Below are 26008 nucleotides of genomic sequence, written 5' to 3' on the forward strand. Positions count from 1 at the left end.
CAATTTTCCACCATTGGTTTCCACACTTACTTGATTTGCTTCTGTATCCTTTGTGGGGTTGGTGTGTTGACTCCGCTTCTGCTTAGTATCTGGCCTCAAGTCGTTTGTGGCTTTCCTCTTTGGCCTATCAGCAATGGTGACTGCTGTCTCCATTTCGGCCTCGGCCCACTCGTCGCCGGCAGCTACAAAGTAGTTCAGTTGAGAGTCAGTGAAATTTTCACATTCCGTTTCTCCACCAGGGGGCCCTGGCGCTTGAAAATCTTTCTTTTTATGTTTGTTCATTTAAATCGGCAAGATTGAGCTGTTTTAAGATTTGGCTAACTGTTAAACAGATTGTTTACGCTAGACTGTCTTATACGTCTTGCCAGCACAAGAGACAAATCGAAACTCCCAACTGTGATTGGTTTATGGGATTGTGATTTTAGCCCCTTTCATCTTTCTAGCTGTGATTGGTTAATTGAGTTGTAATGTTATCTGCTTTCTAGCTGTGATTGGTTGCTGGGGATGCTTTCAAGCTGTGATTGGTTGATGGGAATGCTTTCCAGCTGCGATTGGTTGTGCCCATAAGCCCCGCCCCCAAATATGGTATATGTACTACAGTACTGGTTAACTAAATACTTAACTTAAACTTTATCATTACAAACAAAAAGCCTGGAAAAATTTAAAAAAATCCATTAAATAAAAGAAAAATAGAGAACATCTATCAAACAAGAGACATTCAAACAATTTTATAACAAATCTGAGGTACTATACAATTGAAACAGTTTGTCCACTTCTGATCCTCCTTTTCATTTATAGTCAGTCACCTGGCGGCTGGCAGAGCACTGTATCTAAGGAAAGCATTCCACCTTGGGTGGAAAGCTTTTTTATAAGTGAACCTCCATTTCTAGAATTCCACCCTGCTGAAGCGTCGCCAAAGATCTTGCAATATTCATCCACTCTCTGCACAGTGACAGTGGCAGACTGGCAGGGGCAGCTACATTATACATAGAGTGAATGACTAATGAGTGATAGACCATCACCGTCACACTGGAAGCCTAACCCTATAGCCCTTATTTGTCCTCTTCTTGTATTGTTGCCATCCACTGATTCCAGGCTGTTGAGTTTGCTTGGCTTTGCCGCTTTGGGTCTGGCAGAGGTTTATTCTTAACAGTTGATTCAATTTCTTGGCTGGGCCTGGGCAACTTTACATTAGCATTTAGCAGCATCTCTGGATCCAAAATTTTGGGTTCTTTTTCTTTTGGTTTCCAGGGGCAGGAGTAAGATCCTCAGAAGCTTTCCTCTTCTGTCTTTCACTAGTTGGTACTTGGTTCCACTACCGTTTCCACTTCAGCATCATTCCAGACTTCTTCACAAGCAACAAAGTGTTTCAGTTGGGACTTGGGAGTCCGTTAGATTTTCAATTTCTGCTTGGCGGCAGCTTCCAGGAGGGCCAGGGCCCAGGGCCTTGCCTGGCCCTCCGCCTTGGAAGGCTATCTTTATTAAGTTTGGTCATTTCTTTCACTGTGTTTACAGTCATACAGTGTAAAGACTATTCGTGATTTTGGTGATTAGTCTCACAGTTAAGTGTAGGTACACCACACATCTTTACAGCACAAGTGACCAATCGAAACTCACTTGAGTTATATATAAATTATAATTCCTTGACGCACATATCAGACGTCGATAGGAGTCAAAACAATCAGTGTCAGTGCAAGCTCAAACCTCAAGTCAAAGTCAATGATGAAGTTTTATACTGAATCACTGAAACCGGAAACAGTCTTCTCTTTGGCACTTATTTTATTATGTTTTGAGCGTATTGTCATGTTAAATTTTCGAGTTTAAGATAAATTTTTTGCAATAATCAGCATATGGTGTTAAGATTACTAAAACACAAGAGTATGCAAGTAATTTAGTATTTGTAAGGGAATTAACCAATAGGGTCATGTTAAAACATAGCTGTCATTCGTGTTACTTCAGCTGACAATTAGATTAAGGTACAAATTTGTGATTAAAAAATAATTCGGTGCTATTGTATAGTAAAATATTTTACAAAATAATCTTACTTCCAACATGATTTGGAATGCAAAACTCTTTTCGACACTAAAGCTCACCGAGGGTAATTATAAGCGGAAATAATAATTTAGTGATATATTAAACAAAGAGTTAAAAATTTACAACTACAACAATCCCCATTTTTTTGCTCGAGTTCGGGAAATTTCGACTCAACATTAAATAACCCAGTAAAATTTATGTTGACTAGATAAAGCTGGAATAAATATAAGCTTGGGAATACACAAATACAATAAATGCAATAATAGCCACAAATATCATGGTATATGTCTATATTACAATCATACAACATAAGAAGAAAATAAATAGTAAGAGACAGTAACTCCATCATAGCCAAATCCAACATAAATTCATTACAAACATTCAGAAAAAGCAGTTTCTAGATGATAAAAATCCAAGAATATACGGAAATATAAAGAATTGTCAGCTCACAAATCTGCTCATATTAAAAAAATGTACACTTTTCCGTTTCCTTTAAAAAATTAAGACTTTGCAATCATAAGTATGAGCTCCACAAGAGGTCAATTTTTCCATATTTAATGTAAATTGTCCGTATAATACCATGATATACCTACATCAAGTTAGCATCAATGACCTGCCCAAACCTTAAAAAATGAAAATGACTGAAATTTCCCGACCGCACGAAAGGAACATTTAAGATGCCGTTTTTACCTTCAAAGACAGAACAACATAGTTGAACGCCAGTGACCACTTTCGTTGCAGGACAAAATTGTTTATTGCGACAAGGGATTTTCAGCATGCAATTAGTTATATCGTTAATATGAAGGATAAACTATCGTTGAATGCAGAAAATAAAACGGGCACAAATGGTAATGAAATGCATACAAGTTATACCACGATTTGAGCCAATAATGAATCTTGCACTAGAGGTTATAAAGCAAACATCTTCAACAAGCTGCGAGGTACCGATCATCACGAATTTCCTATATGACAAAATAGAATATGAATTTCTCCATCATCTAATACGCAAGAGGGCTAAATGATACAGGAGACGCTTGATGAATTAACACAGATGAACAGAAATATCGACGGCGACCGCTTACACGAAACCCCGGTGGCTCGCACAAGAAACAGAAAAGGATTGTTGGTACCAACATAACACACGGCCTACAGAACAACCAAGACAACTCCTGAGACCCGCAGGGAGGCACGAGTTGTGGTGGGGTGCTCAGAAATAATGTCAAGAAAGACGAAATGACATACGACCTCTGACGAAACAAGACGCTTTTTAGAAGATCCTCATGAAATGGCATAAGGTCTAAGGTGTATAAACATAAGTCTTCTAGCAATTCCTTGCAAATTCGCGATTTACATTTCACGGATTCGTTATATCGCGGGTAGTTTCATAGGAACTTATGTCTACTAACCATAGATAATGGAATAAAATCTAAGAAATAATTTGTCTTCGCTACTGTTCTTGATGGGTTTCCGTCGTTGCTTACAACGCTTTCCGCGTTAGTCTTACTCCGTATCCTTCGCGAAAAACGAGAGTTTAAAATATACAATATCAGGAGATAAGCTAGATTATGAGTCTTAATTAGCCAGTGCAGCAATGCGGAATCTAGAGTGCAATTCTGAGAATATTGGCTGTTATTTACACTACATCACCGGAACATAGTATGAAAGCATGCTATATTCTCTCAATCATTTGCCGATGTATGAAAGACTTGCCAAAACAGTGAAGTACACTTATCAGTAATATGGTATTTTACTAGACAACAGTACTTAGGCCACCGTATCAAAATATACAGGGACATCAAATAATAAGTGGTTGATATTCACTCAGTCATCACAGCCAAGGATGGTAGCTTCCAACACTAACTATTAACCGAAGGAATCGAGGGCTTCCAAAACTACAAGGAGTCCAATGAGGAGTCCAGGTGCAACTACAAGGAGTCCAGGTGCCGAACTATAAACAATCGTTGAGTTCGCACTAAGCCAGTCAATCAATGACAGCTTTTCGAGCGAAACCTATCAATCACTGACGATAAATCGTTTAGCCAAGCTCAAGCTCCAAATCCATCAACTTTTCCATTACATTTAGTTAGGAACCGGCAAAGGAATGGTTCCTATGAATCATATTTGAAGTAAGAATTCGCATTGTCAGTGTATTCTTAAAAATTTACACATGGTGATGAGAATGTTGAGCTCATAAGCAATAAGGGCTGAATTTTTTAGATCTAAAATTCATACACTTCTTTCTGTACCGATTACAGTATAAAATGCTGAAAGCTAAAGCATTTTCATTTGCTTGGCAATAGACGGAAGCTCAAACTATAGTCAACCTTAGAGGAATATGAAAAAAGTTGTTTATGTGAACTATAACACACACATAGAAATATGGATGCACTTCAACACGCACTACACGCAATGCCACAATGTACAGCATCTTGTAAACGTTTCTTGGCTGCACGAGAAAATGTATTAACCTTTAATTGTCAAGAATCTGCAGCGGCCCCGACGCAATATTGGGCTCATGGATGAAACTGCTCTAAAACAACCAATTGGAGCCCATAGATCATCACTGAGGTAACGAGTTCAGAGTACAAAAAATTATTCCGTAACCTTGACCTGATCGATGACGTAGTACGGAAACGCAATCAGATAATAAGTTGAAAATAGGCTTGACTTAAAATATACAAAAAAAAACACAAAACGTCACGTTAAAACGTGATATGAATAATAAATTAGATTTTAAAATATCTCGCTCTCTTGTATTTCGACAAGTCCGGGAGGAATGGCATCCATGATACCCTGCCGGAAACTTGACGAGAATAAAGCTTCAATAATTCAGCCTGTGACAGTTCCCTCCCCTTGAGGTTGGCTCATGCACGGGGAGAGTGGTGCTCACAACCATCAAATGCTAACTGCGACTAATTATCATGATACTTAACCTCGTGCAAAGATTTAATGGATCCTTCCGTGGTAAATAAAGTCTATACACGATGCCAATATCACGTTAAATAATGGCGGTTAGTATTTGGAAGTTAGTAGGTTGGCGTTGAGGGGTTCCTGTTCTCCCTGATCATCATAGCACGAAGAAAAGAATAATCAAGACTATCAGCACTGCACTTAGAATGCCAATTGCCGCCCATTGTCGTCGATCTGAAAATTAAATAGACTTAGAAAAATGTTACAACTACACCATGAAAGGTTTCCAAAAATATTCGTTAACTGTGACACAAAATTATGAAATATGAAGAAATTCAAGTTGTTACTTACTCAGTGATATTTATAGATAATGTTTTGCCGAAAAATAGTTTCATAGATTATAGGCTTATGGTGTTACGATAAATGATCTTCCGGACAGAATTATATACTTTTTTACATTGTAGAATGCATCACCAAGTCGCTTACAGTTGGTTGAACTCTCACAACATCAAATAAATAACAACTAAATAACAAAATGTTTTGCCAAACATATCCGTCCCTAATTTCATTGAGCTGAAGCAATGCAATACATTTCTGAACCACCATTCTGAGTGCAAGGTGCGGACCGAACACTCACCATTAGTTAAAAACACCATTTGAGCCCTCAGCATTAGTTAAAGGCATCACTTGAACACTCACTATTAGTTTGATGTACCAATGTGAACACTCACCATTAGTTAAATGCATTACTTTAGCAATTTTGTTGAGCGTGTTGTCCATCTTGCTCTGAGTGTGTTCCATTTCATGGCCAAACTCGTCCAGCATGCTGTGTGGAAAAGATATCTTTGATGCAAACAAAGAAAGCATATAAACGTTCATCACTAGTTAATTTAGACTACGTGCAAGTACTATTTTAAATTATTTCAAGGTCGTACTTCATATGCCTATCGTGAATTTTTTCCAATTCAACTACGTAGAACATCAATGGTTATAGGGGAAAAGTCTATAGCAATAATATGTATCGCTTCTCTTTTGAACTGTTGGCAAAATTGCTTTGAAGAAGCTTCAACCGATCAAACTTTGCAAATAAAACAAGTTCCCTTTGTATAAAAATAGCGTGGGAGTTCCTCCTCCAAACATTAGCCAACATTTAGCGGCCGACTTTCAGATTAGCTCTCTGGCATAATCATCATTCGACACTAAAGGCACCTAGCAAACATTTGTGAAACTAAAAAAACATTCTCCTTAATTAACTGTCGTTGAATGCAGAACGGTCATCAGCCACCATAGTTCAAACTAATTATAAAAACTTTGCAAATAATTATCGTAGATTTTATAAATTACATGCAAGCATACCCAGATAAGCTCCTGATTATGTAAATTATATTAAATTTTATTCAGTAAGGCCACTGACACTGCTTGCTCGTCGACCTCCTGCCCGACTTGCCGCGACATCTGCTTCAGGACGCTCATGGACGACGCGAGCTCCTCGAGCTGCTCGTCCTGCTGAGCCATCACCGCCTGCCAGCAACAAAACCTTAGCCACATCCTAAAAACACGTTGCTAATGCTGGACTACGTTGTGAATGCAATAAAAGAGGAGAAAAAGTTATTCAACTTTCAATGTAATAAATATCTAAATAGTATTTTTACTTTAAATGTATGCTCGGTAGTTTATGGTTTTTAATCTAAGATTCTGTCAATTTTCCCAACAAATTGTCAAAGAGATTACCTATACAAAAGTATCAGTACAAGCTGTATTACCGAAAGATACTACAGTAAATAGATCTTTCAGACTTAACCCAGTTAGCACGGCACTGGCAACAACAGAGCGGAAATTTGTCTAGCTGGAGCCGTATTGTCATAATATTTACAAGTTCATAACTTTATTAGCTAATCATTGACGGCTTTTCGAGCTATACCCACCAATCACAGAAGAGAAATCAGAGATAATGGATAAAGAGGGAAAGATGAGAAGGATGTGAACCAAGGCGCCTGTAGAAAACTTATTGGCAGTCCAATGGCTTCTAGGCTGACAGATTTGTACTTACAATCTGCATTTCTCGTCATAAGTATATTCTTTTGTATTCCATCATCGATGACGAGTTCCAGTTTTACAAAAAAAAAGAAGAAAGAGAGGGAAGGAGCAATCAGTGCTGGGTACCCGGAAGTCTGTATTAAAACCTCTCTTTTTCAGAAAGGAATGAGCTGTAGGATTATTGGCTATAATAACAAAAATTACACATAAGCTGGACAAATGTTCATGCCTGTTGTTGCTGCAGGATAGCTTGTTGTTGTGAGAAGCCTCGGCCATTTGCATTCACATGAGAAGGACTCTCGTCCGCCTGGTTCACAAGGCGGGAGTATTTTGCACTGTTTGCCATGGCTGTGCTTGCAATTTTCTGCAGTGCCGTAGGACTATTTTTTGTGGTGATTTCAACTTCACATTCGTTGGCCAGGCAAACCTGGAAGCAAATCATAACTGAAAACTTTTGAAAGCATAAATATGATGGTGAGTGCAATAACGTATTTTGGTAAATATTAATGTCAATCCTTCAAACTTGATTTGAATAATTGCAGTGAAATAGCAGAAGTTAATTCTAAACATGTCTAATAATTTAGAAAATCTGATCACATTATGATGAGCTTAGAACTACTCTAAAATGATAGGCAAATCATGTGTAATAAATGCTACAATTTTATCTAAATGCTAAATTTCCCAAAAAATTCTTAATATGCCTTATCTGTCATTTATTACATAGGACTTTTGAAAATGCTGAGTTTCTGCTCTGTTGGCAAGATTATTAGTTTCATATTACATTTGGAAATTATAAATGACTAAAACTAACCTCTGTTTCGTAGTCAGAATTTTTGTCTGCAGCAGCCAGGAGCTGGCTGTTCATTGACTGTTGAAAAAACAACAAAGGACAATGTAATAACATTTTTCATTTCATTTCCAAATAACTCAATGAAACACAATATAGAGTTAACATTGATCACAATTAATTGAATCATTTCATATGAAGAATTGGATTACCTTCACTTCCTCTCTTGTTTGAAGGATGAAACTGTGCCGTGTCTTCAGTTCTGCTAAATCTATTCTAAACTTCTTTGGGTTTTTCTCAACAATGGAAATAGTTTCCTCCAAATCTTCCAAGTCCCACTCAATGGAATGGAGGGAATTGCGTAGCTCAGTTGAAGTCCAGTCGAGTTCTTCCTTGGGTGTGACAGGTGTGCCCACCAACAGAGAAGACCCAGAGGAGAAAGAGCCTCCTGAAACTCTGGATGAAGTCTCTGCAGCACAATTCAATTTTTGCCAACGTTGGAACAATGTCCGTGTTTTGCTCAGAGCTTTAGACACCTCACTGAAATATAATAAAATTATTTTAGAACTAAAAAGGCAGTAGGCTCAGCTTAATTATTCAAAAGCTTGGCCTGATAAATATACATATATTACTTGTAGCACAGGAGCTTTGGGCAACAGCTTTGAAGCGCAGACAGAACCAAAATATATAATTTAATACTAACATTAATTTAGCACATTATTCTTTAAATAGTGTTGAATATAAGTGTCACTATAAGATTTACCACCTTAATTAAACGTAGGGCTGTAAAAAAATATTGTAGACACAAAAAACGGGAATCTGATGCTATTCTAGAAACAGGGAAGTACAAATTTCATGAATATGAATATATGGTACCAGTACTCATTCATAGGAATATGTAAAGAATAAACTGTAGAAAGTGATAAGGTATACATACCTACTTTCTGGGAGCAGGTAATGCACTAACATTAGGCGCAGATAATGCAAAAAATCTAGAAATGGATTAAGCAGAAATTCTACAAACAAACAAGGTACATACAAATTCCCAGTACAGATGGAAAGCAAACTCTAGCAACAGACAATATATACATAAATATTAAATTAGCAAGAAGGAGGTAATGGAGTATACCTACAATCAGCCAGCTTAGATAGCAGAATTCAATTAAGAGGTTAGCTCAACAATACCCTCAAGAGTTATGATATTAGTTGACATTCTTATACATTATATTTTATGAAATATCAAGTGTCATGCAAAAAAAATTTCAAACATATTTTAGGATGAAAGTTTGTCAGGAAGATACTGATACACATACATTGATCTTTCATTTGCAAGACTCCAGCTTACTTATATAGGTGTGTACTTTTGGTCACATGGAAGGCAAGTATAAAATTGTCATATAACTTATATACACCTTGAAAATTTGGTGGACACTCATGGAAATATTTGTTTGACAGTGTACAGTAAGTGTATAACAAGCATGACAGAGCACACAACATAAAATTAATCATCTTTGTATGTAAAATCAGAATCTTCAATTTAGATAAATGTTTCAAAATCAAGACAAAAGTCGACCATACAATAAAACAAATTAAACAATCAGTAAAGCACATGCCATTGAAATTTACTGGTGGATCAACTCAAGTCACTTACTCTTTAACCACGAAAAAAGGATCTTCAAGAGTCATAGCTTGCAAGTGCTGCAGAAATCTGGGTCCTGAAGCTGCCTGAACCTGAGCTTTGCAGGAAAGCTTTCTTAACACGCTAGACAACTCACCACCTTAGAAGAATTTAGTGTGTTAGTAACAAGAGTTTCATGAGGATGCTAGACTGTACATTGTGCTGTTGGTAGGTTGAAGATGGAAGATGAAAATTTGAGACAATAAGAAATGCTGGTGACCATTCTATTATGCAGTGAGAAAAACAACAAACCAAGTTTTGTGCATATTGCATGCTGGAGTGTAAATTTGAAATGAAGTTAGCAAGAATTTGCTTCTTTAGGAATGTAAACATAGCTAGTATTTTTCAACCAAAAATAAATTCCTTATGTAGTCTGATTAGGAAGCCCAGGCTCAGTAAATAAATCTATAAACAGATCCCAAGCCTTTTATGCAGAAATGTTATCTGAAGCCAAGAAGCAGCAATATTGATGAGGGCATAATAGGACAGAATGGCTAATGAGGGGAACACATCAGACTAGTTGGAAATAGCATAGAAATGAGATTGCATTGATTGATGTAAATCCATACAGGAGTTAGATATATAAACCAATATATATTTAAATAAGTATTATAAAAACACCAACACTCATTTTACCTAATCAACTGTACTTATAGTAGTTTTGTTTTGTTAAAAACCATTCTAATGTACAATCCATAAATTAACTTTACATTTTATAAGCTATTATTTTGTACTAGAATCAGTAAAAATTAATTTAATATCAATTATACCAGTATTTATGTCATAGCAGTCCTCACCAATCCTATGCAGTCCTTGCTTGGCCTGTGTTCAATGATGCTGCATGCAGTCTTGTAATAAACTTGCTTCAAACAGATCATTTAATATGAATGGAATATCCAACAAGGTTTGTCAACAAAATGAGTGTAAATGCTATTTCATCTGTGATTTTGGGATCTAGCAGTTAAACAATTATTAATCAATTTCAAGAGTTTTATAGAATTGCACAAATCTTATGGATGCAGTGGGGAAACACAAAAATTTTGCATAGACTAATTTTTTGATATATTCAGCTGCAGATTGGCATGCAGATGTCCAAACTAGAAAGTTGGACAGAAGCCACCCATGAAAATGGCAAAAATGCCTGTGCTTGAGGTCAATATCACCTGTTCCTACAGATTTTGACTAATTTATTTAGTAAAAATTATGAAAATAACACCTTTTTGCACACGATTTTTTTAAAACTAACCTATGTAAAATTATCTTCTGTACCCCAGGGCACAGACTTTTGCAAATGCACTGCCAAGATATGATTTTCAAGCCCAAAACATTGTCAGTAGTATTCAGCCATCACCCTCTATATTTGCGGCTTATTTTGATTGCCTGGAACCATCTAAACATCACAGCATCATGCATAGCCAATGTAATGAGTGTATATCCATGCTGTTCTAGGGCTGGAAAAGTCCCACATTTTTCTGAAATGGTATTGCGGCTCTAATATCATATAATTTTAGTAGGTATGAAATCTCAAGGCTCTAATATCATGTATTTTTGTTTGATTGAAAAAATTGTAGTTTGCCCTCTGCAAACATGTCATTTCATATAATTTCCTACTTCCCCAATATGCACTACCATAAAATGGGGTAACTTTTACCGGCGGGGTAACTTTGACCACTTTTCGTTTTTTTAACAAAAACCCCCAAAACTCAAAAACGATTTGACATAGAAAAATTTTGTCAATGGCCATCAAAGGCCTAATACTGAGGCTACGTAACACAATAGAAAGATTTAAAAAGTTTGCATATCTAATAGGTTAAAAAATTAAAAATGTGACCCACAAAAAAGATCTATTATTTAAAGCCTGTCGGAGTACCCCCTCCAATTTTTTCTATTTTTTGGTAAAATAACTCCAGGTTTTGATGCATTGTAGTACCGTCAACCGGGGCTACTCGGGACGGTTTTGAGCGTTTTTTGTTAATAACTTCTTACGATGAAACATTTCATAAACAAGTTTAGGCTCATTTTATAGCTCTTTGTGAGGGCTATCAAATGGCATCTTCAAAATAATTCCATATGCTATTCGTAAGGTGCCAGAAGCAAAAAAAGTGTCCCGATTAGCCCCGTCGAACGGGGCTACTCGGGACACTGGGAATGAAACTTCATTTTAAAACACTTGAAGCATGCAGAGCGTACCATCAACCGGGGCTACTCGGGACAGGCGGGGCTACTCGGGACAGGCCTATGACACGTCGTAAAACTGTTGTAGTAGCGAAACTAATTGGAATATCGCAAAACTAAAAATAGTGGCGTAAACGTAACTATTTTTCCTATCTATCTAGTATAAAGGAAGGCGAAAAACACTACATTTACTTGCTTTGAAAAATTCCTGAAAAAAATGGTGCAAAACTATGTTTTGTAAAGTTGCAACTGCTAAGGTATGTAGCAAAAAAAATATTCGCTGTATTAAAAAATTTTACTTACATAAAAGTTGCACCCAGGTGTCAGCTTGAAAACGTAATTGACAGAATTTGCCTATCTCATTCCAAAAAGAAATGGCAGCCATTTTTGCATGGCGGGGCTACTCAGGACACCCCCCCGGGGCTATTCGGGACACCCCCAAACACGCATTGAGGGTAGAAAATCAGTTAGCAAAGGCTTCAATTACGAAAAAAATTGATTAAAAACAAAGAATATTGATCACATTTTCCTTGCTCAGCGAAAAAAATTTCACTTATCGAAAAATTAGTGCATCATTGGTCATCACAAAATTGTGCATAGCATGTCATGTATAGAATTGTACACCAGGCATTATAGAATGAAAAGTAATTGACCTAAACTATGATTTATTTCTCCAAAAGATAGGCTGGTTGTCACTCAAACATTCCTTTCACCAAGGTTAATGATCACAGGAAGTTAATGATCAGGCAAAGTTAATGATCACGGGAAGTTAAATACTAGGTGAAGTTAATGATCACGCAAAGTTAATGATCAGGCAAAGTTAATGACCAAGTGAAGTTAATGATCATGTGAAGTTAATGATCACAGGAAGTTAATGATCACCTGAAGTTAATGATCACATGAAGTTAATGATCACGGGAAGTTAATGATCAGGCAAAGTTAATGACTACGCGAAGTTAATGATCACGTGAAGTTAATGACCACGCGAAGTTAATGATCACCTGAAGTTAATGATCACGTGAAGTTAATGATCACGTGAAGTTAATGACCACGCCAAGTTAATGATCATGGGAAATCCCAATTCAAATGATGTGAAATTATGAGCCTTCCTGTAAGCTTACAGATAGGAAAAAAAATGTTATAAGGCTGCTGATATGAAGCTTGCAGTGGACAAGGTTGTTGTAAATGCTCAATGGCATGTTCATGGATACCATAATATCACATCAATAATACAGTAATATCACATCAATAATAAGCTTTTGTTTTGCAAACAAAAGCAGGGTCATAAACGATGGCCGAAGTCACTCCAGCATTTATGACTTTGTTTACGACCCTGGCGTTTATGACCCTGGCTTTTAAGACCCATTCTACATCATCTACAATGAAAGAGGAGGACTTCTGAGTATTGTTAGTAATGGATGAGTAGGCTCTGCATGCTTCAAATGTTTTGAAATGAAGTTTTATTCCCATTGTCCCCAGTAGCCCCCACTGAAGGGGCTACTTGGGACAATCTCTATTTTGCGTCTGGCACCTTATGAATAGCATATGGAATTTTTCTGACAACGCCATTCAATATCCCTGCCAATTAGCTATAAAATGAGACTAAACTTGTTTATGAAATGTTTCATCATGAGAAGTTATCAACTGTTATTTAAAACTAATCGTTCAAATCTGTCCCCAGTAGCCCAGGTTGACAGTACTCATCCATTACTAACAGTACTCTGAAGTCCGCCTCTTTCATTGTAGATGATGTAGAGGTAGAATAAATGACATTTTCTGTGATTTTTACTTGTTTTTCCTTTATTGATATGATATTGCCATATACATTAATTACCGTATTATTGATGTGCAATTATCGTATTATTGAATTTGCAAACTATGACACTTTCCTAAAATTTTTCTTTTGCATATGTAACTAGAAGAGTTCTACTACAATGCATGGATTTATTTGGAGTTATTTTACCAAAAAATAAAATTGATTTTACCACCCGGTCAAAGAAACCCCAAGAGCTGGGGTAACAAAGACCATCACTTTTTTTTAAATTACATCAAAACTATGAGAGGCAGGAGCCAGCAATTTATGGTGAGTAAAGCTAGCGTATAGACCTGTATTTTGCATGTTTCAATTTAAGTTTAACTTATCTAGTAAAAAAATGGCATCATTTTGAAAAAAAAAGTGGTCAAAGTTACCCCAGTTTACGGTATTTCAACAAGTCACCTAAAACGTTTCTCTATAAATCGCATAGTTGCGGTCATGTCAGAGCAGTCCTGCATTATCAAGGGATCAGTTGCCACTCAAGTAAAAATAAATGTTGGTGTTGACTGTTTTTATGGTAAAATTAGAGATTAGGGGTAACAAATGCATGGGACTTAGTAAAAAGTTTGCAGCTGCCAGCTCGTAAATGGCTTTCAAATGGCTGAGATATGGAATTCACCTCTCAAAGAAATTAAATCATGGCTCAAAGAAATGGAATCACGGCTGGCAAATCCATAAAACCACGGCTCCGAAAATTCAGTCACTGCTTGCCAAGTAGATATATTCCATGCCTGTGCTGTTCATTGCACATAGGCTGTAACTTTTGTATAATTGTAATGCATATAATTATTGTGGTTTATGTTTTGGCAAGATCTTCTGAAGACATAAATTCTGCTATTGACGAGTTGCAAAACTATGTTATATAGATATTTCCACCCACCATCTTCAGAAAATTCTGCCTTATATTCTGGATTAGGCAGGTGTGAATCCGTAACCAAATTCTAAATCAAGCAAAAACCTGTTGGGAATGAAGATAAGAAATTTCCTACTTATTACTAAAAATATTGCAGCTCCAATGTCATCTATTTTTTATAAATTTGGAATCTTGCTGCTTGATCATATAAATACTTTCATTAACAATTACATAAAAGATAATTTATCCAATGGGAATTTTTTAGCTCAATGTGAATAAAGAGGAAGCTCAAGTCATGGTTGGCCATTTGAAGAGTTGATATAGGGTAAACACACCATATTCCAACACATTAAGGACGTAGCAAGAATAGATCACCGTATGTGCAATTCGAGTTCTGATTGGTTTACATCACTCTCAAAACACCATACTATGCGCCAGCAATGATAAAACATCACAAACTGTTGCCATATTTATTTAAAAGCCTTTAGAATTCAAATCTACAAAATTGCTAAATTCCGACACTGTGTGTGACTAAATGCGGCATATTGTGAGACTTTCTGACAGCACTTAAAAATCGTAATTTGTAATTCTGACACCCTGCGTTGGAATTCTGACACCCTGTGAGAGCTGTATTGGAATCCGACAGTAACGACACCCTGTGTGTCCTAATTCTGACACCCTGTGTCAGAATTAGTTTTTGTGTCTAAAATCGTCTCATAAATCAATCATTTATTAATTTATTTACTGCTTAAAATCAGCAAATACAAGCATACTTAAAGGATTCCTAATATATTCACAGACTTATTTAAAAGTCTCAAACCTTGATATTCTTTCTACACAAACAGTTTATCACTATTTAGTAAAGTAAGGTCAACTATCAACTTTCATACCTGTTTTGACGTTTTCACTAGTTGACTTGGACTTTTGCTCTGCGGATCTTAACATTTTCCCGCTAAGCCTAGTGTTATGCAGAAATCTGGCGCGCAATAGTAAGATGTCACTATTTCAACCATCTACGCATGCGTGGAAATAAGACCAAGCTTATTATAAAGGAAAAAGTTGAGGGGTGTCAGAATTACCCACAGTATCAGAATATGGTGCGTTTACCCTATATATTACATTCCTGCAAGTAATGTAATATATAGGGTCCTTGTGATTACAGTCAATTTTATGGTTTCTACCCATTCTTATGATCCTTCAAAAGTGGAAAATTAGGCAGAACCACAGAAGCTAGTGAAACTACCTGAGAAAAAAACAAAAACACCCTTGAGAACCACTGTGCAGAGAGTGAACTAAGATTGAAAGATCTTCGGCTACTCATTAGCGGCAAAATTTGCGCCTCCAGAAGATCTTGCCAACACATTTGCATTGAGAGTATTGCATTTTGAATATTCTCCAATCTTTGGCAACGCACTTCAGTGGGTGTGGCAGAGGTAGCTGCGGGCTGCGGCAGGCACCAGCAACCCAGACCTCAGTAGCAAGACTCCAACTGCTTAGATGGCTTTGTATGTTGTCGACCCGTGGGAGAGAAGGTTGTGCACTTGCAGTTCTAATTCAGTCCAGAAATGAAAGTAGATGTAACTTTGTGTGGAAATAGCTTCTTTTTTCCTCAGAAAATAGTATTTCAAGCTACATCTCACACTATGGATCAATCGAATAAATGGGATATTCAGCAGCTTGAAGGCAAGTGAAATTTCCATTCTTCTGGTTATGAACTTTTGTGCTGGTCGAACCCAAGTTGCATGCACTTAACTACGAGTGACTACGACTAACCGGCGGACTACGTGACATATCACATACCGCATATGTGTTAGTCCTTGTCTCCTTGTGCTTGCTATCCGTCTTTCATTAATAATGATGCAACAATTATAAAACTGCATTTGGTCATAAAATCTACAAATTAACTGACAAATCCTGTTTTATCACACTGGGAGTTCAAATCAATGTTAGGTATTTGGATGAATGTAGCCTATTTTTTTTTTTTTGGCTGGCAGCAGCACCTTGGAAGTTGGAACCAATCACTCATCCATAGAGGTGGAGTCTACTTAAGTGCTTAACTAATAGGAATCTTTACATCGCATGTGTAATTTAGGTCTAATCAAAACCTATCTAGGCCAAATTTATCAAAAAGCTCTTTATCAAGAATGCCCACTAATTTGATTGTTCCCAGAGGCCAGATTTGTTCTAGCAAGAATTTAAGTAGTGTGGTAAATATTAAGCAGGTTTTCAACCCCAAAGTTTGTCAAATTGTAACCAATATTAACTTAATTAACATAACAGCTAATGATTAACAGTACCTATGCATACGCTACTGGCTTTCTGGCTACTGCAAGCGTTGTCAGAAATATTTTGCTTGGCTTTGACTTGTCTCAACGTAGCTTGCTTAATGCCAAGCGCATGGTTGTTGACGGATGACTTTAGGTGCCTATAGACAGCGCAAATATTTGCGGGATGTAGGTACTTGCTTCATCTATCCCAATCGATTCTTTTATTTGCCTTGATTTCTTGCAATTAACATTCCCGATTAATAATTTTTTTCATGTGCAGGGAAGGAACCCAAGACCCAAGTGGAGGAATGGAGGAACCTTTTCAAGAAGCAATGTCACGACTGCACTCCATATGTTTCAACTTCTTCGAAGAGAAAATCTAATATACGAGAACGGTGCTGCGCAGGCGTTTGTTTGCTATGTATTAAAAATGGCAGCGTAAATTATTTGTTGGTGGACATGTTTCCAAGTACGATAGACTGGCACCAGAGGTGAAACCACCCCAATGATACCTTTGAGAAAGGAAAGCACATCAGATGTAAGGATCATGAAGACATAAAAAATCTTGAAGCAGAAATAGAAAAAATAGTGCATTTTTCAAAACGGGTTTCTGCTTCTCAGCCTGACTTTGCTGAACGTGCCTCTGCTTCTCAGCCTGACTTCACCAAACATGCCTCTGCTTCTCAGCCTGACTTCACCGAATGTGCCTCTGCTTCTCAGCCTGACTTCACCGAACGTGCCTCTGCTTCTAGGCCTGACTTCACTGAACATGCCTCTGCTTCTCAGCCTGACTTTGCCGAACATGCCTCTGCTTCTCAGCCTGACTTTACCGAATGTGCCGCTGCTTTTCAGCCTGACTTCACCGAACGTGCCTCTGCTTCTCAGCCTGACTTCACCGAACATGCCTCTGCTTCTCAGCCTGACTTCACCAAGTGAGCCTCTGCTTCTCAACCCGACTTCACCAAGTGAGCCTCTGCTTCTCAGTCTGATATCGCCGAACGTGTCTCAGCTTCTGAGTCTGCCTTAACTGAATGTGCCTTGACTGAATGTGCCTCTGCTTCTCCGCCAGACTTCGCTGAACATGTCTCAGCTTCTCAGTCAGACTTCACTGAACATGCCTCTGCTTCTCAGCCAGACTTTGCTGAACATGCCTCTGCTTCTCAGCCAGACTTCACTGAACATGCCTCTGCTTCTTAGTCAGACTACACTGAACATGTCACTGCTCAACAGATCCCTGAAGAATGCGAATCCTCTCTGCATTCTCTAGTTGACGTAGTTTCTTCATTTCAACGAGACTCTGTTCCTTGCTCTTCAGCTGAAATGAAGTGTTATCAGAAGTCAATTGATGGATTTGTCAGTAACCAATCACTTAATGAAGCACCTCAAAAGATGAAGCATGCTTCATCCACATGGACAATTGCTCAAATTGGCAAAGCCGTTTTGGATGTCAAAAGCACACTAACAAAAATTATACCTACGAGCCATCAAGGAAGTCTTGCGCTAAAGGATAGTTCATCTTCAGCCGGCCCATTGAATAAATGTCAGAATCTGAATGAGGTTCTTTCTACTGAATTGTTCACTCTTGTACAGCATCAAAATGAGTGTTTAATATGATGTTCAGCATGCCATAAGTACGCCACACATTGTTACCGGGGGTAATTTTAGGGCGGACCAAGCTCATGTGTTTCAGCTCACAATTATATACTTTTCTATTTCATTTATTTATTGTTTTCATTTACTGCAAACATGGTTATTATTTGTCATATTTCATGCATTTGTGTCTAATGTTGCCCTATGTTATTTTGTCTTGTTTCAGGTATTAAACAACCCCATAAACCTATATTAATGCATGCCAAATAAACTTGTCTCAAGTTAGCAGAAATTCTGAAACTCACACCGCCATCACCAGTTGGTGAGTTGGCGGTTTAGTCTGCACTTTAATTATCAATTATTTAATTATCAATTATGTACATATTTTAGGCTAATTGTTTTATGCATTTTGGTTCTTATTCATTCTATTGTCATTTATTATTATGGTTCTTTTCATATCTGTCAGTTTGATTAATTTTTTGTGCGATGCTTGTGTTGCAATAATTACTTCAATCGTTATCTCAAATCATTTTTGCACTTGCATTTGCCCTTGACTGTTTTAACTCTATAATATATTCCTTAATTCACTCCTGTTTTGTTGTTCATGTTTAAAGTCAAATTAACTTCACTAAATTCCCTCACATAGCAAATAAATTATTATGTCTCTTATTGCATGTATATTTATGTTCATTTGTTTGTATCAGTTGCTGTGTGTATCACTCCACCCATAGTTTCATTCCATAGTTTCATATTCCATAGTTTCATAGTCCTAAATTTGCTTGTTTATTGATTCAATTCTAATGATGAGTTTGGCAAACTATTTCTTATTGTATAAAATTTTCTAACATATTGGCTTTTCTTTTAATAAATGAAAATAAATACTCAAATAAGAGCAAATCTCTAAGTAATTCATTAATTCCTGTTTTCTGTGACAAGCACTATAAGAGCAATTTTCAGTAAGTGAACGAGTTTGTTCCACTCGCTAGTGCGCCCGGTTACAACGTGATGAGCTTATTACCAAATTTTCGACACAGTTCAAACTTCCCTCAAGCGGCTTTTCTGTTGGGGTCTCATTTGCAGAAGATAAAATGGAGGATTACCAAATAGGTCACAGCCAAGCCTGGTACAATTTCATAAGTCGCCTTGTGGCCCACATTCGGTCAGGGAAAGATTCATTCCACTGGAAAGCAACCCATGATACTGGGACAACTGGAACTCTGTCGATGATTCGTTCTGTTTCTGTAACTGAAATTCTCTGCCGTGCAGCTATCCATGTTCTGAAAATGAAGGGTGCTGTGGTGCACTTCGAAACTGAGATTGCATTCTTGCAATCGTGCAAAGTGGATGTCAGAGACATTGGCCATTCAAGGTAAGCTAGGTACATTATTGGTAAAAAAAAACTCTGAATTACTTAGAAATGAATTCTCTTCTAATATTTAGTTTGTTTTCTTTTATTATAATGCGTTAAAAATTGTTGCACATTTATTGCAGGAACAACTTCCTAGAAATTCTTCAGGCGGCAACGGTGGTGATTTGTTGAAGGAACCTACAGATGTTGCTGCGGCCACTGTTGAGCACAGGACTACCACCCCATATTTATCTCACAGCTGACAAATCGACAATAAATCATCACGCAAACCAAGCAATCTTGCTCGTTGTGAACTTTGATGGGAAAAGGATTGCAGTGCCTGTTGGTGCACCTCCTGTGTATTCTGTTGCTGATGCAAGCAACAGTACTGTTCAGCTTGTGGGTGGTGGTGCGGAAGCTTTTGCTGATAGCATTATTGATACCATACTGGAAAAAACAGGGCTTCCTGAGCATCACTTGATGCAATCAACAGGTAGGGAGCTAGCTTGCCGGAATATCTAACAGTTTTATGGTTTGTGGGTCGAATCTAGTAAAATGATAGGACTGGTATGAAATCATGGGTGTACCTACTAGAAAATGGTTAAAGAAATTAAATTTTGTTGATCATTTCTGCTATTTACCCTAACTGATGACTATTCAATCATTCTATTCTGACGTGTTTAGTCAGCAACCGCTCTTGCTAATAGGTATGTTCTTTTCCAGGTGCAACGTGTGATGGACAATATGTTGTCTCGCCGGCATTTGCTACACGCCTTGCTGAGCGTGTCAGGGTCCCATCTGGTATCTTCGCATTCCCTGATATGTGGGATGCCGGCCATTTTATGAACTTGGTGGTCACAGATGTGCACTACGTTGAACAGCCGTCATTCAAGAGTTCTTCACAATTCTTGAACACGTTTATAAAACGTTGTAATGTTTTTTTGGATGAGCTCCAACATGGTAAAGGGTACGCGATGTTGAGAGCAACTGCTGAAGCAAGCAAGTCTATTGCGCATGCTCCCAAAAGTTATGCGCAACATAGGTGAGTTGGATTCAGCTTTTGTAATATTTTATTTTGTCTCCTAATTTATTCGAGAGATGGAGTAATGTGCATTATGTAGTTACATTTAAAGTCTTTATAAATTTAGAAAGCCTTTCAAATCTCTGTTGAGATTGAAGTATTCGATTGTATCCTAAATGAAGTATTGCTTATTGTATCCTAAATGAAGTAGGTACTGTTTATTGTATCCTAAATAAAGTATTGATCATTGTACCATAAATAAAGTATTGATTATTTTACCCTAAATAAAGTATTTTTAAAGCTGATTTTTTGGTTTTTGCAGCATAAATTTTGCACCATTATATGAAAGTTTTTTTACAGGTAACAGATGAATGCCCAGATTTTAAGGACCATTTATGAAAATCTGTTGTACAGCCATCATTAGGTTTCTCAATCCATTTATCATTTTGCAGGGGTACGAGCTCCAACTTCCAGCAGTGGCTGAGCATAAAAAAGAGCCTTCCTGCCATAGTGGAAGGGTTCCACGCAATGAACCTGCGTAGCAAAGTTGATCCCAATGAAGAGCTCAAGTTCCCAATCCAGGGGCAGGATTTTGTATATGATCTGTTATGTTTCTTTTTATAACTATATTAATTTGATTTGATGATTTTCATTAGTTTTTCATGTCATTTGCAGTATATTTTGGAGGAAAACTGCTGGAACTAACTTGAATTATTGGTAACAAAAATTTAGGTCTCATATTAACTATTTTTTTAACGAGATTCAGTTTAAAAGAGTGCTATACTGTTTCTTGTTGAATACTACTTAGCTTAGTTGCATAGATTTTTATTCTCTAGTTATAAATAACAGTATAAAATACTTGATAAGTATATGATAGAGCAATTCCAATTTTCCTCTCATTCAAATTATTTACTTATTCAAACTTGTAAAACTTCTGATTGGATCATTATATTCTTTACTAATACCTTCCTGTTTATTACTGTGATTATTTTGGTTCATTGAGATGTCAGTTCAATTACGCAAATGAGTAAGTAACGCATAGATAAGGAAAGGTTTATAAGATAATTTATCCTATTCTGTGCATAAAGATACTGAGATGTATTCACAGAAATAGCCTTTCCACAGCTTTTCCTATTGGATTTTCTGGGCCTACTCGTCCAGACGATGAATTTTCTTCAGGACTTTACCGTTTCTATTTGGGAAGCAATGAAGTTTACAAGAAGCCTCATCAATCACTGGGAATCCATCTCCGTGTCAACTTTAGAAGGGCTGCCTCGTCTTTCCCGGCACCAAACGCAATTGGAAATGTTCAAGTATATTGGTTTGGAACTTCTAACAGGCTACTTGGTTGTGCATCAAGAGAAGGGAAAGATTGCTTGGGAGGCTCGTGAGCTTGCAGACTGTTGTGCAGTGGCTGAAATACTTAAATGAGATCAGGGTTGGCGATTTTTTTGATTTTTTTAAAAAAATCAAAAAAATCAAAAATCAATGAATTTTTTTATTTTTTCATTTTTTTGATTTATTTGATTTTTTTGATTTTTTCAACTTTTTTGTATTTTTGAGGTGTTATTTTTTATGTTGCAATTAGCCTACTAACAATAACAGTATATGGATCATAATGGATGGCTAATAAGGGCACTTACTGCCTTCAATAATGGCCAACAGGCCAAGGTAGTGTTCACCACTTAGGGATTTTTGGGTAAACAATTTTTGATAAGTCTATTCATTAGCTTTGTAAAGTTTGTATGGAGCAAGGTAATGAGCTAAATATTGACCATATAACTGGCTTCAACATACAAAAACACTTCAGGAATGCAGACCTCCTAAACATTGATGAGTCACATAACAGATAGGTAGCTGATAGCACAGTGCACAGCACTATCAATAGATCTACTAGTTTTATGTCCTTTAAATCTACCAGACTCTACCCTCTATACACACCGACTAGTAGTGACTGAGTGACTGACTGCACTGTTCCCATTTAATTCAGACCAATAAACCAATACTAAACATAAACTGAACGATAAACAAACAAACCTCATACAACTTGAAACGAGACTCAAGCTATGAGAAAAGCTAACACTGTTTGAAATAAACATGTGCACAATTCAAATATTTTATATCCATTCACTGCATTAAATAATTGTTTAATATATAGTCATATAATTGTAATTATTTTGTTTCTAGTTTTAAATTCACATATTTAAAGATTGAAATTAAATATTTTAGTTAGAATACTCGTATTAGGATGGAAAATCTTTCTAATTGCCTAAAAGGTCAATACAATCTGAACCTTTCAATATACAGGGTGGGGCAGAACCGAGTGAGCAGTTTTGAGGTAAAATAAAAGAGTAATGGAGGTACATAAAGAAGAAAGTTTATTTTCCTAAAGGTTAGCATAACATACCATTTAGAATACTTATGTTTTGAGAACAATATCTGGAAGATGGGGGCCATTAGCTGTAACACACTTTTGGAGTTGTTCTCAGAGGAGGGAGTAACCATAACAGTGAATTCCGATCGCTATGCTGCAATGTTGCAAAATTTCTTGCAGCCCAGGATGGAAAACATTGTTGAAAATGAAGCATTGGGAGACGTGTGAGCCCGAATGTCACTCAATGTTTTGAAATGCATGTTCCCAGACTCTGAGGGGTGATTTACAGTGGCCTGCGAGGTCACCTGATTTGAGCATTTGCGATTTCTTTCTTTGGGGACATCTAAAAGAAAGGGGTTCAGAAGTCGCCCTCACACCCTACCACAGCTAAGGGAACGGATCATTGCAGCAGAGGTTATGGCCATACCTTGCCATATGTGTGAACGTGCTGTAGAAAATTCCGAGAACGACTCCAACAGTGTGATGCAGCTAACAAACCCCATCTTCCTGATATTGTTTCCAAAACATAAGTATTTTAAATGGTATGTTATGCTAATATTGAGGAAAATAAACTTTCTTCTTTATGGACCTCAATTACTCTTTTATTTTGCCTCAAACTGTTCAATAAGTTCTGCCCCACCCTGTATAAGCTAGCTAACACATTTAAATTGTATATTGTAATCAATATATAACAAATAGTCAAATAGTTAGACTACTTATAGCCTTATAAGAATTAGATAAGCTGCTAGCTACGTACAATGTATTGCACACTTGATGCCTCTCTCCCAAAAACATTCAATTTATTGGAACCTAATACACATTAAAGGCAACAAGTTTTTACACCAATTTGTCATTCATAGTACATTCATACTAAACCATGAATAACAATACCTCAATATAAATTAAAGACTGCCACTCAATATATTTAAATTTATGAAAAAATAAAAAAAATAAAAAAAATTCAAAAAATCGAAAAATCATGATTTTTTCATAAAAAAATCAAGTGATTTAATCACATGATTTAATCATTTTGATTTAATCATTGCCAACCCTGGTGATAACTCTCAAGAATTGCTGCATATGACAAAATTGCTCTAGCCTTAAATGGCATTTCATTGTTCAGCAAGTTCGTCGACTATGTAAGCAATCTTCCCCAAGTAAAGTCATCAGATTTTCTAGATATCAACCCTGTCTTTAGTATTACACTCTACAACAAGTTGAAAGAAACCCGGGTATCATCAGTTTAGGGAGAATTGTTGCAAGTAGTTGGTACTAAAATCTTTCACCAACTTTCTGGAGAGCCAATAAGCATGTTGGGCGAAGACTTCATAGTTGAAAAATTAACCAAAAAGTTGAGGAGGGCTTTGTACTTGAAAATAATTTTTCAATAAAACTTTCAAATAGAGACAAGCCACTAACTGTGGCATTGAATGAAGGCGTGCTGTACTCCTTGATCTTTTCCAATTCAAAGCTCTATAATATTTTAGGCAAAGAGCTGTGCTCATTATTAGACATGTCTCTAAGCTTGGGAGGCAGCAAGGCAATCAAAGAGTCTTACTACGCTGTCATGAAGACCCAGCACCATGATGGAGGTCAAGAAAATGAGACCTTGAACATGCAAATGCTAGTGGACTGGTCCCTGCCATCTGCTCATCCATGCCTGAGAACAGTTGTGGAGATGGCACAAGTATATAGGAACGGAGATGCCCGTGCAAAAGTTGCCAAGCACCGATCACCTATCTTCTACAATCAACGTGAACAAGCTTTGAAAAAATAGTCAGTAAAGTTATTGACAGACACATGTCAGAGGAGAAAGGCTTACCGTATTTTGATTGATTCAAGGAAGATGTAGGATATTTTTTTCAAGCTTTAATTGCACACTCTGAAGTGAAAGGTAATTAATTTATGTCTGCTGGATATCACTTCTGTATGCATTAGCTTCTTATTGTATTCTATTTTTAATGTTGTGTACTTAAGGAAGATGATAGCAAAGTAACTAGAGCAAAGGCTTGAGTAAAGATCTTGTGATGCAACAATAGGAACAGAAGCCAAGCCAGAGTTAGTAAATTGAACTAAGTCATTTACATTAGTAGGCTTCTAGTATCAGAGGTCAGTATTTAGTATTAATGTGCTTAGAAAATTGTGTGATGTCTTCATATATGTTTAATGCATTTTAGTTGCTTCCCCTAGTGCCGTTTTTTTTTTTGTGTGTAATTTGTAGGTACTTTTCAGAGTTGAATTAGCATACGTTCATTTATTAATAAAGGTTTTGCTTGATATGCATGGCAAAGATTAAATGTGGATGCTTCAATGTTGAAAGAGGGGTTCTTTTATTATTATTATTATTTTGTTTTTGAAGTTAGATCAGCGGCTGTGAATTATTACAAAATAATAAACTTAAGTCGGGCAGTCTTCAGCATGGATTACTTTCAATGCTATTATTTAAGGATTGAAATTATTCTTGCATCATTCTTATTAGTAAGCTGGCATATTTATAACTACTTCCTTGCATTTTTACATTTCTGGGAGGTGGGATGAGGATGTGCTGCATGAGCTCGCCATCGTGGCTGCCAAGAACTCCTCTGCTCGAGGCCCGGAAGGGCTCACAGTCCTTCATTTTAAGCACCTTGGACAACGCGTATCCAATTCCTCACCCACAGTTTTAATATCTCCGTTGCCACAGCCTCTATCCCATCCATTTGGAAAAATTCAATAATTATTCCAATCCTCAAACTGGGCAAACCCGGTAACCAGGGCTCTTCATACCGCCCTATCTCCCTCCTCTGCCCTGCAGCCAAGATCCTAGAGCAACTTGTGCTCCCTTACATCTCGGGTTCTCTCACTACCGTCCCCTCGCAACCAGGTTTCAAGCCAGGACACTCCACTGTCACCGCCCTCCTCCCGCTCACGCACCAGATCATGACGGGCTTTAACTCGCGGCGCCCTCCAGCCCGCACTGTTGCCACGGCAGTCGACCTCTCGAAGGCTTTCGACAGTGTTGACCACCCCCTCCTCCTGAGCATGATTGCAGCCTCGGACCTAAATCACAACCTGGTCCGCTGGCTGTGCTGCTACCTCCGAGGCAGGCAGGCATCTTGCCTCTTTCTCAGGATCCAAT

The 26008-nt window shown here is 37.2% G+C and overlaps 2 protein-coding genes across 2 annotated transcripts; one reads left to right on the forward strand and one right to left on the reverse strand.

The window, feature by feature from the left end:
- Positions 1–4724: 4724 nt before the first annotated feature.
- Positions 4725–10584, reverse strand: LOC108677134 (syntaxin-6). Its single transcript, XM_018165291.2, has 8 exons — positions 10244–10584; positions 9420–9546; positions 7981–8308; positions 7793–7849; positions 7211–7408; positions 6359–6465; positions 5676–5770; positions 4725–5178 (listed from the first exon to the last, which is right to left on the reverse strand). The coding sequence occupies exons 2-8, from the start codon at positions 9452–9454 to the stop codon at positions 5102–5104; spliced, it is 897 nt and encodes a 298-aa protein (XP_018020780.1). The 5' UTR covers positions 9455–9546; positions 10244–10584; the 3' UTR covers positions 4725–5101.
- A 5349-nt stretch (positions 10585–15933) lies between these two features.
- LOC108677126 (PGC-1 and ERR-induced regulator in muscle protein 1-like) lies at positions 15934–17493 on the forward strand. The gene is made up of 3 exons (XM_018165281.1): positions 15934–15973; positions 16838–16911; positions 17179–17493. The coding sequence occupies exons 1-3, from the start codon at positions 15934–15936 to the stop codon at positions 17491–17493; spliced, it is 429 nt and encodes a 142-aa protein (XP_018020770.1).
- Positions 17494–26008: the final 8515 nt, after the last annotated feature.

Source organism: Hyalella azteca, unplaced genomic scaffold, assembly GCF_000764305.2.
Source record: "Hyalella azteca isolate HAZT.00-mixed unplaced genomic scaffold, Hazt_2.0.2 contig8626, whole genome shotgun sequence".
Classification (NCBI taxonomy): domain Eukaryota; kingdom Metazoa; phylum Arthropoda; class Malacostraca; order Amphipoda; family Hyalellidae; genus Hyalella; species Hyalella azteca.